Raw genomic sequence first — 13,457 nt, 5'->3', positions numbered from 1 at the left:
TACATCCCCAGATATTTTTACTTTTTTATTTTGAGACAAGGTCTCACTATTGCCCTGGCTGGACTTGAACTTGTGATCCTCCTGCCTTAGCATCCTTCATAGCTAGGATTACAGCTGTGAAGGTGTACATCACCTGGCAACACCAAGTGCTTACAGAGCACAGGCATGAAAATTTCCAGAGATATCAAGTTTAAAAAAAAAGGACTTTTTCCTTTTGATTAATTAAATGATACAATACTCTGAGGAATATCAATAACATGGTTCTGGTAACATATAGTAGTCCTGACACTTCTCTTAGTAAAGGGCAATTTTTTACCTCAGCACTAAATGCTGGTCAAATAACATGACCTTGGTTTTCTATCTAAACTCTTAGACTTTTAAAAAAATCTACTGGTGGAAATGAAGTCTCTGTGGAGATATGGATGATTTACTAATAACAGGGAAGTTCAGATTCCATTACTACTGATGGCTATGCTTCCGTTTATGTTTTTCTTAAGCCATTACTATTTAAAATGTTACTGTTAGCATTCTTAGTTGTCCCATTTGTTGGTATATAACCCTCCCACTAAACATATAGAACAAATCATGTTAATTAAAATAAATTGCTTGGACGGTTGAGTTGTGCTTCAGTTTGTCTCTAAAGGCTATAAATTCAAATTAAGGGTTTTGTTGCTTGTTCCTGAGCTTCAAAAGATTCCTTTTTGTATATTAGTAGTAGCTAAAGAAATCAAACACCTTGTAAAACAACATTCGTTTGAATTCTTGCAGAAATGGCTAGATAAACTGCACATATAGCTACTTATCATAATCATATAACAACATCTTGACTGAAGCAAGCACATTGCTAATTCATGATGGCAAATATTGATATTTTATAGTATTGAACACAGATTTTCATAGATATAACTTCCTACATATTTTAAATTTTAACTTATACATAGTTATATTTATTAGGTTTATTTCTATGTATTTCTATATATTTTACATATACATACATATTTCCAGAGGTTCTGAATAGTATCCCACATTAACAAACTGATACATTTTTGTAAACTAAACAGATAAACATTATTTTCTGAATATTAAAGCAATCAATTAAGTCAAAATGACTTGTGGAAAGCTGGAATAATTCATCTATTTTAAGAAATGCCTTTTTTATAACTTCCAAAGGCAAAGGTGTGACTATCATTTGTAGTATTCTATAAAAATTTAAAGTCCTTTGTGTTTCATGGAAACCTTCATAATATTAAAAAAGAAAATCCTAATCTATAAACTTGAAAAGAAAACAGCACAAATAAGTTATACTTTTATCTTTTATTGAACTTAATTTGGTGGGTATGATTCCTTAACATTTTCCTTTTTCCAATTGGAATTAATCCCCTAAACTAATACACATTAATTAACTTGAGGAAATAACTAAATTGAGTTAGAAATAGTTTTGTGAAAAATATCTAATTTTTTTTATTAAAATGAGACTTTTGCCATCCACTCATTCGTAAAAGTCCCTACTGAAAAATGTGTAAAGCCTTGTGATGCTTTATAAGACCCATGTTATTTAACTGCTTTAGAGTTGCAATACAAAGTCCAGAGGAAAATAAAACTTTTCAAGTGTTAAACATTGAAACCTATAAGGGAACTTTTTAAATTATTTTGTTTTAGCAAGGATGAGGCTAAATAATAAATCAACTGTTTCAAGCTACATAAAAAGAATAATATTGATTTCTTCATTTGAAAGTAAATGTGTGTTTAAGGGAATAGACTGAAAATAAATAGATTTCTTAAAACATTAGCAGAAAGTGGTTGTAGATTTTCATCCGGAGAGCGTAATAGAAACAGGATAATCTTATGTGTTAAGTAGGCATAGTTAAGAACCCTCTCTAAGAGAAGAGAGCAACTCTAATCTTGTGGCTTTATGTGGGGGAAAAAATAAAGATACTAAAAAATAGTGCCATTTAAATGGAGGCTCATTATTATGGTTTATAATACATTTCTCACAATCATTCATGAATTACAATATTCATCAGGTTGTTCTCAAATATATGACAGACTTACCTCTGTCTCCTCCCTTAAGTTTATCCTTTGGGACTAAGTACTATTTAGAGTCACCTTCCCAAAGAAATGTCTTTTGAGAGCAATATCAAATTCTATAGTTTTTAATCTCACTGCAATTTAATGATGACTTTACTGCTCAAAGGAAAAAAATCAGGGTGCTTTCTGTAGTTAATGTTGCTCCATTTCCAGTGAGTGATGAAAACATGAATTATTCCCTAAAGCTATCTCAGATTGCTTCATGCGTCAAGAAAGAAAGACCTGAATTATGCCTTTCTCACATACAGTAACTATAATGAAGCCTAAGGAAATGGCACCAGCGCCTTTGATTACCACTGACATTTCACACATAAACTGAGATATTATACAAAATCTTTATGGAATTTTGAAGATGAAATTAGAATAATTATTCAGCCCAGTGCATATGAAGAACTCTGTCTAAAGCTTCTTGAGGACAAGACCATACTCAGCTCCTCTAATTCTATTACCTACCACAGCATTTTGAATTAATGAGATGCTCAATAAATGTTTGCTGGATGAGTGGACACATTAATTATATAGTAAAACTCTATTCTAAAATGTGGATCATTAGTGATACATATTAAATAGACCACAAACCAAGACCCAATATAACAAATAACTTATAAAATCTTTTCATTTCAGGCTTACAACATGGATCCACTCTAATTCTTTACTATTACAATTCACTGAGACGGAGTTTCCCAAAGTTTGTGTTCATTTGGATCAGTCTTTTATTTCTTCTAAATCTGCAGCATGTCCTAAGAACTGCAATTATGAAAGTACTGTCTGTGTCATAAGAGATTTAATTTATTTAGTTAGTATTATGTATTTTGAGCCTTTATATATCCAGAACCTAAATATCTATTTATTTCTCAGTTAATTACATTAAAAAGAATCAAAAAGAGAACAATCGTAATTTACTGATGACGTTGATCATCAGTATAGTTTCTAAGAATGAACTCTTATGACCTCCCTTCACATCCAAGCTGGTCATGAGAACTAAAATGACAAAAGTCTTTGATTATAGTCCTATTGCATACTTTTAAGGAACTTCTGAAATGAAAAGAAAAGAAAGGTAATCAATAACTGTAGACCCAAATGAGAGGATGGTATAAAGTTCCATACTATAGAAAACAAGTGGTATAGAAAGTATATTTAAAAAATATAAAATTTCTAAAAAGAAAGTCAGAGTAAGAAAAAGGTTATTGGGATCAATTATGGCAGTACATCACCTGGAATTAAATATTTAAACATTTGGTGTCCTATGAAAATACTTACTCCAGCATAATATGTGACTTGAATCAAGCACTTTGGTAGCCAGAGTTTGTTTTAAAACTTTTTACATTGGCCAAAAATACCAGTCAAGTCCCAAATAACATGAAATTACTGAATGTTTTGTTTTCTTTATACCACCACCTCATTCTTAAAAAGGGTTTGGATGTGGTTAGTAAGTTAATGAGCTAGGTGGTAGGAAATTGTGTTTTGGTATGATAATTGAATTTTGAACCTCAAGAAACAAGTAGTGAAATAGAAACCAGGGGAGACTAATTTTAATGCTCTGAGAGCTGTCATTTTATCACTCATAAAATTAATAATTTAAAAATACCTATTTAGATATGAGCTATTACCAATTGTGATACAGGTGGCTAAAGGTTATTTTTTCAGTCCAACTAAGAATATCATAATAACCCCTAAACTTCTGACATATATCAGTGGACAGATATTTTGTGTATGCCTGAGCATGCATAGTACAATGTACAAACCCATGTTGTTATCCTGAATGTTATTCAAGTCAGTCTGAGATATTTAGATGTGTTTAATGAGTGAAGACACATAATTCAGGGAAATTGCCCATGAATTTATTTTCATAAAAAAGAAGCCAAATTGTATTTTTCTTCTCCAGAACGAGCAAGCAAGTAAACAAACAAAACACAAACCTGTACTATCTTCTACTCCAGAACGAGCAGCCATTGGTTTGGTGTTGCAGTGACACAAGGCTGAAGATATGAATAACATATGAATATTTCACTGTTCAGGTCCTGAAACCATGAGCACCTGAACTGGGCACTGATGGCAGTGGGTTATGCACGAGGTTGAGAATTTCTCTTAAATAATGGCTGATTGTGTGCACAGATTGGAGCTGGAGTGAAAATATTAATCAAGAAGCTGAATTTAGAGAGCTTAGGACAGAAACCAAATTTAAAGATATTGCATTTCATCTTGGGACACAGATGAATTACAGATGTGGAGACAACAGCTGAATATGTAGGAGTAGAGGTGGGGCTTTCCAAGGGAGAAGAGAAGATGCTCTAAGATTGGTCCTGAGGAAAAGTTCCCTCACACAGAAGAACAGCAGAAATAAGAGAACAGAGATGTCATTTTCTTCACTGATTTGAACCTCCAGAGCTGTAAAACCAGCCTGAACTATGCTGTGTAGGAAGAGAGAAGGAAAAGAAGGTTTTTTTTCTCAAATAACATTCAGTATGACCTCACTTTTCACTTCTTAGACAAGAAAGTTTTTTCTAGAATAAAATTCAATATGACTTCAGTGGTAGGACAATTGAATTCATTAATTTTGCCAGATGGTTAATATTGTTTAACAGTACATTAACTAATAAATAATTGTAAAACACTTTGTAAATATAGAGTGCTACATAAATGTTTAGTAATCACATTAAATTTGGAGGCTTATTTCAAGTAACACTTTATAAAGTATTTTATTGATGTTTCAGGATAAATGCCAATAATATGATCAGATGCCATTGTTATAGTCTATATTTTTAAAATACAGCAAAGGGATTATAGGAAAACAAAAATAACTTCAGCCATGTTAGGCTGAATGGAATGGATTAGCATAAAACATCTCCTTCATGAACACTAGAGGGAATGACCACACAATCATAGATAAGTAAAATTGAACTGTGAGACAGTGAGTGAACCCATAAGAAAACTTAGCAACTCCATTTTATACTTATAAGAGAATTTCTCAGATAAAACTATGTGAAGGGGACAGAACTGGAGAAAGAACATCAATATAGGGGCTCTAAGGAAACTACTGATACAAGAAGATTCTAATAAAATAATTGTAACATTTTATGAAGCATTTGGCATTCATAACAATGGGTTGAGATGTATATTGCCAGTATCCACTATTTTGCACATGAGAATACTGTTGCACAGAGAGATTAAGAAACTTTTAAAATACCATGCAGATAGTAAGATGCAGTCAGGATTCAAACCAAACAGTATAGCTCCAGTATCTGCTGGGAGGAATCTAGGAAAGGTATTATTACCTTGATAAAAAGTGATAGATGCATCCTTCCCCCTTCTTCCTGCTTCAGAATAAGGATGTGATGGCTGAAGTTGCAATAACCATCTTGATGACAACCATGACATAAAAGACAAAAGAATTATCAGCCCTGCTGTTATCAAGCTCTTTACCCAATGCCAGCAGTCATTCACCTCCAGATTGCTTATGATGCAAGAAAGATAATCTCCTATCTTTTGTAGCCCACTACAGCCAGGTTTTCTCTTAACTTTGACTAATATAGATGATAGATAGATAGATAGATAGAGTATATATTAACACATTTAATATATATCTTAATATGTATCTTAATTTTATCTAATTTATATAAGAATGATAATAATAGTTTTCATTCATTGAGTGATTACTATGAAAGACATTATTTTATGACTTATATGTGCTTAGTTATTTTATCCTCATTACAACTCTATGAAGCAGAAATTATTATCAGTCTTATTTTATAAGAAAACTGAGGCACAGTTTTATCTGACTTTCCCAAGACCACACAGCTGATAAGAGTTTCAAATCCAGCTGCACCCTGACTCCTAAACTTCTCTCTCCAGCAAACAATATTCTATGCAGCGAACACTAAAACCATTTAAATTGAAATAAGGAAGTTGATAGGGATTCTTACTATTTTAATGTTCTCATTACTACTCTATATTATTTGGATTTCCTAGAGCAAATGTTTCTCAGAGGTGGGATACTCCTGACATTTTGGGAAGACAAGTCTTCATTGTGTGGGATTGCTTCACGTTAAAGAAGTTTGCGGTCCCTGTTCCCTGGGTCATAGTAGAATTCTCTAGACACAGTATGAGCAGAAAATGCCCTCCACATTTTCTTATACCATTAAGAACCCTATTTAAGGCAGTCTTGCCAAAGTTAAGAACTGCAAGGAAAACTTACCCCAGCCTTAGCCTAGTAAGCAGGTGGGGAGTACTGCAAGATACAGGTACCAAAGTCAGGAAAAAAAAAAAAAGATATAATTATTTTATAATGCTTTCTAGGAGAACTAGAATATTCTGGTTCTGACATTTCCTGGTTTCTGTAGGGACTGCTTCCACCATAGATATTAAATATTTGGAGGAAATGGGGTATACAGATTTTGAACACATTGCCAATTCAGTTGTGTTTAACAAATTAATGGATTATTTTCTCTTCCATTAGTTTTTTTTTCAAAATCAAAATTTTTTACATTATGTTAACAATTAGAGATAAACCTAACAACTTAGGAGCATGAAACTTAACAATGCTTGCAGTAAACATACATTCTAAATCTCTAATGCTTTCTTTTATTCAATAAGAGTAAAATTACCAGGGAATTACATAGTTCTAATATTATGTTTTCACCTATCTTTTTTAGTATTTTTTACCCTCTTATGTGACAAGTTCTTAATAAACAGAAAACAAATAAAGAAGGTTGTGGTAGGTAAATAACTTTGCTAATATTAATTACTAACTGCTCAATTATCTGTGAAGTGCCCATAATTGTCATGAAGCTTTAAAAATCCTTATCATGGATTCCATTATGTATACGATTCATTTAAATTGCATTAATTATACAGATTTTTAATGAAGCAGAGAGACTGCTTTCAATTTTCACAGGTAATAGAGACAATGATCAAAATATTTATGTGCATAGTACATATTTCATTCTGTTGACATTCATAAAATAATTCATTCACTCAGACAATATTGGCACCATTGCATGAGAGGAAAAGAAAGACAAATCTATTTCCTCCTGTTCCAATTTCTTATAAGAACATATGATCCATAAATAGTTTTTTTACTTACTATCTAACATAACACAGGAGACATTTTTCAGAAAATGAAATATTTAAACTATTTTTAACAGTAATGAATATTACCTGTAGAATTATTGTAATCCATGATATTGCATTTCCAAGCACAGATTCCAGAGTTCATACCAAAAGACATTGGGCAAATGACTTAACATTCTGTACCTCGGTTGAATCATTGATGGAGCTGGAATAGTAACATTTTGTAGTGAGAATTTAAAAGAGTGCTACATCAAATGTTTACTGAGAAATGAAATGGAGAAAACTATATTATATGCATTTATGAATGTGTCAAAATGAACCCCACTATTATGTATAACTACAATGCACTAAAAATTTTTAGTAGTGCCTGCCCATAATCCCAGCAATTTGGGAGGCTGAGGCAGGAGGATTACAAATTCAAGACCAGCCTCATCAATTTAGTGAGATCCTAAGAAACTTAGCAAGAAAAAATAAAAAAGTCTGGGGATGTAGCTCAGTTGTAAAACACTCCTGGGTTAAATCTCCAGTACTAAAAAAAAAAAAAAAGTAAAAATACAAAACAGTGCCTAAACCATAATTAGTACTCTATATTTTTCATTACTTATTTTCTTGCTTGGCAGTTCAATTTAACATGCGTAATAATGATGCCCAAGTTCACCTATATGCAATGGGTAGTGAGAGGTTTTTTTATAATTAAAATTCCACAAATGCAGAAAAGGTAATCTTGTAGACTAAACTGTAAATTCCAAAATACTAATTTTAAGAATATTTTCCCATGTGATGTGACTTTGAACAGTGTGATACTGAAAAATTCTCTATCTTTCAAGTTGCTATTAAAACCTGAATGACCAAATGACCCAACTTCAACATTATGGAAATAGAATAGATAAACAATGGAGACCAGAAATAGCACTTTTTAGATCTATATATTCTGAAGCTAGGAGATGAGGAGAATCCCAGTCAGAGGGGGAAGGAGAAATGTAAATTAAAACCAGATGTAGCATCTCAATTAATCCTCCACACTTCCACTTCTTCTCTCTTACGTATAACATTGCCTGAAATTGACCAGAGAATACTGAATCTAGCACTCCAACAAGGACATCTGTGTAAGAGTAGGTATCCTTTTAAGATGTTTCCGTGGGGAATGCAGTGACCAAGCTATCTTTTTTTGTTCTGACAAAACCAAAAGAGCCCACCCTAAACTCAGTATGCTTTTCTCACACATATATGACTGTCCATTTGTTATCCAGGAACTCTGAATATAAGACAGCAAGGGGCTTCTGGAGTTATTGAGTATGTTTGTATGTTATTAGAAGTCCTATCCCACTGAAATCTAGAGCAGAGGGTCTTTTTGGATGTATAAGCATTGACTTTTAATTTTTCATGATAGCATATCATAGTAGATGGCTTAGGGATGAGAGATATAGGAGTGAGGAAAGGACAAAGGAAATGCATGCAAATGATTCCCTGTTGCAATGCTGTGTTCCTTCCGTCTGCCCTGACAAGTTCTGGAGAAGTGGCATAAGAGAAAGGAAGGAGGGAAAGAAAGGATTAAGTGTGCTTGGATTATTGTAATGATATTTACATTGCAAAATTATAGACATATATAGTTCTAGATTCTAACATTTTGTTCTATATTTCCTAATCATTCAGAATTAGAAAATCTTTAAATCTCTTTGGTAAATGTTATATGGAGTCTAACTGACAATTTGCTGCTTTTCTTGGGTGATTTAACCTGATTACACTAAATCTGATCTTATTTCTATGAATAGACTGACCTGCCCTTAATGTATATTCAGTTTATCTTGGTGTTTTTGCTGCCAAGGTCTTCCTGGCAAACCTCCCTGCAAATTAAAACCACTGAAATGCTCTTCACTGATGGAAAAATACTATATACATTTTTAAAATCTAGGAAATACAGAAACCTTGTTTGAAACTTAATCTTAGAGGAATTCTAGAGATTGACTGTTTTCCTCTTCCATTCTCCTGACCCACTCTGCAGAAGCAGTGCCAATGAACTGTGTTGCCCAAGAGGCAATCAGTAAAGAATAAACAGGAAGAAACCAAGGCCTCAGTAGCCAGTGACTACATATTAAAACCTTGAATAGCTGCCTGTAGCCTGGAAGTTATGAAAATACTAAGATGTGATTTTTCTTTTAGGTGGGAAATGAGGACAGATGAAACACTAGAAGAGGAAGAAAAGGCAATGCTGGAACATTTAAAACGAATTTGCACCATACAGGACTCTTCTGCCTCAGATAACACGGATGAACAGTAATCCACAGGAAAAGGGAACAACAGCTTTGTTTTAGGAAACAATCACATGTAATGGAGTACAGTTTTTGCTATAGTCAGAATAAACCTCAGATGTGCTCTGAAGCATGAAACCAATGACTGAGTAGTCTCGCTACTGAAAAGGAATACAATACATAAAGAATAAAGTGCTCCATATTTTTATTTAAAAAATAATTTCAAATGCTTTTTTCCCCCAATCTTTCTCTTTATATGATAAAACTGCTGCCATCTCGTGTTCCCTTTGAATCATTTTCCTCCTTTCAGTCTTGAAGTATCTATGACAACAGGCAAAATGTTTGGAAATTTTTCCCTAAAGATTTTTTTAATATCACATTGGGATGCTAAGATGAATGGAGTCATGTAGCCCCCTGGGACTCATCTGAAAATATCAATTTAATTTTGTAACTGTATCCCAAGTCCAGGTCTTAATTGCCTTTAATATCTAGCATTAGGCCAGCCTCCCTACACATATAACTTCTTCTTTATCCAATTTATCTTTACCATGGCCACAAAAAGCATTTTCCTGAACTGTTAACTTTAGTTATGTTTCTTCCTGTGGTGGTTTTCAGTCCTGCTGCTGAATCTAATTCCAAGTCCGGCACCAGTGCTTTCAGGTCCTGTACAAAGGCTCCAGTCAGGTAACTGCTGCCATCCTTTTGGCTCAAACCACCTTTCTCCTTTCTTAATTATGTTCAAAGGTCATTCCAACAGCCTCTGCCCCATGATTCATAATCCGTAATGTCTTTTCTTTTCTTTTCATATTTTCATCCGTACTTTTATTTTCATTATATTGATTCTCTCTCACACACATACATACACACACCAAAGTAGAATTTATTCTACTGTCCTCTCTGCCACATACAATTATAGAATTTGTTATATCCTTCTTATCAGAGCCTGATATTAGATTACAAAGATGTTGAGGGTCATAAATACAGTATGAAGTCCCCTTTGTAATTCCCCATATTCCCGCTGTAATGTTATTCATTGAGTGGGTTAGTCTACAGCTGATTAAATGATTGCTATTGAAAGAAGAGAACAAAGACAATTAGATGGTTGAGTATTCTTCAGGATGCCTGAGCGAAGCCTTAGATCATGAACTACTTTAGACCATATGACATCAAACATCATGGTTTCTGATGTTCTCAGATACATAATAAACTGTTCATGCTCCCACATTCTGTGATTTTTATAAAATATGTGTAGGCTACATGTCTTCCAAAGGAAAGTACTCATACATTTTTAAAAGACTAAAAGTTTTGAGTGCAGAGGAGGCCACCTTAGAGAATGTCTTGCATTTTTACTTTAAATAAAAACACATAAATGGCCATGTTGCCAGCTGCCTGCTAAATAACACATTTTATTTTTAAAGAGTATACTGGAGTTGGACAGTATAATCATGATCCAAATGTTTTAAGATATGACTCAAATAATTTCTAAAAGTTCCATGGAGACCACTTAAAAATTGTAAGACAATTTTATGAAAATTGGACATTACATCTAATCTTATCTCTAAACAGTATAAGATAATGTAAGATAACTGTTGCTTAGTTCTTCATCTAATTCGTAGTTCATCTAAATTTGCATAACCATACTTTGTCAGACTAGAAACTAAAATAGAAAATCAAAATAAAGATAAATTGATCCAATAAACAATATAAATGCAATCACATAAAATTACAGGATTTCACACTTGGGTGATCTAATATATCTAAAGTTCATCTTTTAAAATTAATTTTTTATTGAATCTGTACATTTCTATACTAATCCAAGAAACTGACTTAGTTCAGAAAAAAAAATTTTTCTATGCTCCCATTTGAAAAGAAAGAAGTTGTTTTTAGAGGAAATTTTTCAGATTTTTTTGTTGCTCTGACCAAAGACCTGACAAGAACAATTAGAGAAGGATAAGTTTATTTTGGGGCTCATGATTTCAGAGGTCTCAGTCCATAGAAGACTGTCTTCATTCTTCAGAGCTCAAGGTGAAGCAGAACATCATGACTGAAAAGTGTGGTGGAGGAAAATGGCCCAGGACATTGCACCAAGAAGCAGAGAGCTCTGCTTAACAAAGATAAAATATAAAACCTACAGGCATGCCTCCTCCAGTCACACCCTATCTGACTATAGTTACCATCAAGTTAGTCCCTATAATGGGATTAATTAACTGATTGGCTTAAGGCTCTCATAACCCGATTAACTTACCTGTAAACCTCATTGCAACGTCTCACATGTGAGCTTTTGGGGGACACCTTATATCTAAAATATAACAGAAGTATAGTAAGGGAAAACGAGATGGCTTTCAATTTGCTCAATTAGATGACTATAGCTTTAGGTACACTAAGTTTTATAATTTAAAATGTTAAATGACAAGTCCTTCCTTTGTCAGATCATTTTGTCTTTATACTCATTATACTTTGTACTATATAATAAGTAGTTTGAATATATAATAAGTAGTTGTTTCTCATGTTCATTTTGCATTTATATGTTAGGAATGAAGCCTACAGTTTATAACTTCCCATATGCTTATTACAAAATATTAATTGTCCTATAAAATATTATCTCTTTTCTGTTTTTTATGCAACTGTATTTTTATATAATTATAAAGAGATGTATTTTATTAATAGTTTAGTAGTTACTATACGGAAATAGTATAAATTAATTCTTCAATAAATTATCAATGATAACATCTATTTTGAATATTTTATATTTTTTATCTCTACAAATATTCTTATAGAACTTCCAATCAAAGAATTGAAAAAAGAAATCACTTAATTTTTCTACTAATATGTGTCTCATAATGTCCTTTTATCTCAGTTTATATATTCCTGAGTCAAAAGGAGGTTCTGGTACTTTATAATTAGCTTTTGTGGGGGTGCTGGATATCGAACCCACAAGGCCTCATGTATACTAGGTCAGTGCTCTACCACTGAGATACATCCCCAGTTCTTTATATTTTATTTTGAGACAGGGTTTCCCCTAAATCACTCAGGCTGGCTTTAAGTTTGCTGATGCTACTGCCTCAGGCTTCTGAGTAGCTGGGAGCTGAGCTTATAATTAGCTTTTCTAACTAATTATAAAATATTTCAAGTATTGTTTATTTATAGTTGAAATATTTCATAGTGAAAAACAACCTTAAAAAAGAAGGAAATACTGTCACATGTAACAATGTGGATAAATTTTTAGGACATTAACTGAAATAAACCCATCACAGTAAAACAAATACTCCGCATGGCATAGTGGTGCACACCTGTAATCCCAGCTACTTGGGAGTCTGAGGGAGGAGAATCAAAAGATCCAAGCCAGCCTGGGCAATTTAGGGAGACCCTCTCCCAAAATAAATTTTTAAAAAGTAAAAGGAGCTGGGCGTACAGCTCAGTAGTAGAGCAGCCTGGGTTCAAATCCCAGTGTCACAAACAACAACAAAAAACCCTGTGTGATTCCACTTTTATGAGTTATCTAAAGTAGTGAATTCATAGAAACAGAAAATAGAATGGTGGTTACCAGGGAGTAGAAGGAGGAAAAGAGTCTTTGTTTAATGGGTACAGAGTTTCAAATTCAGATGGTTGTACCACTTAATATGGTTAAAATAGTATATTTAATATCACATATTTTTATACCACAATTAAAAAAAAACCTGTAGACAGAATCTCCACTGACAATGATTCCCAACATGGTATGTAATAACTCTTGAATTTTAATAGGAAGCTATGAAAATAGTATATTCAGCACCATTTATTATTTTACACAATGATGAAAATTATGTGCTTTGCCTTTGAAAAACAGCACCATTAGTAAATTGTTATTTCCCCAGAACTTAAAGATTGCAAAACCTTTTATAACTCTGTTCTTCTTAGAATATTATAATTATTATGTGCAGGAATAAAGATCCATATTAGTTACTTATTGCTGCAAAACAACATTGCCAGAACTTAGCTGCTTCCAATAATACACATCTATTATCTCGAAGTCCCTGCATGTCAAGTGTCTGGGCACAATTTAGCTGAGTT

At 33.0% G+C, this 13,457-nt stretch overlaps 1 protein-coding gene across 2 annotated transcripts in view; it reads left to right on the top strand.

Moving 5' to 3' along the window:
* The window catches only part of Kiaa0825 (KIAA0825 ortholog), a 413,039-nt gene extending 401,686 nt beyond the window's left edge, over positions 1 to 11,353 (top strand). For both annotated transcript variants that reach the window (XM_047556135.1, XM_047556136.1), the window contains one exon: positions 9,319 to 11,353. In XM_047556135.1, the coding sequence (XP_047412091.1) occupies positions 9,319 to 9,436 (118 nt within the window). In that variant the 3' untranslated portion in view covers positions 9,437 to 11,353. The remainder of the gene's footprint in view (positions 1 to 9,318) is intronic.
* Positions 11,354 to 13,457: the final 2,104 nt, after the last annotated feature.

The sequence above is a fragment of the Sciurus carolinensis genome, chromosome 6 (assembly GCF_902686445.1).
Source record: "Sciurus carolinensis chromosome 6, mSciCar1.2, whole genome shotgun sequence".
NCBI lineage: Eukaryota > Metazoa > Chordata > Mammalia > Rodentia > Sciuridae > Sciurus > Sciurus carolinensis.
This window is presented reverse-complemented; position numbering and strand designations above follow the sequence as displayed.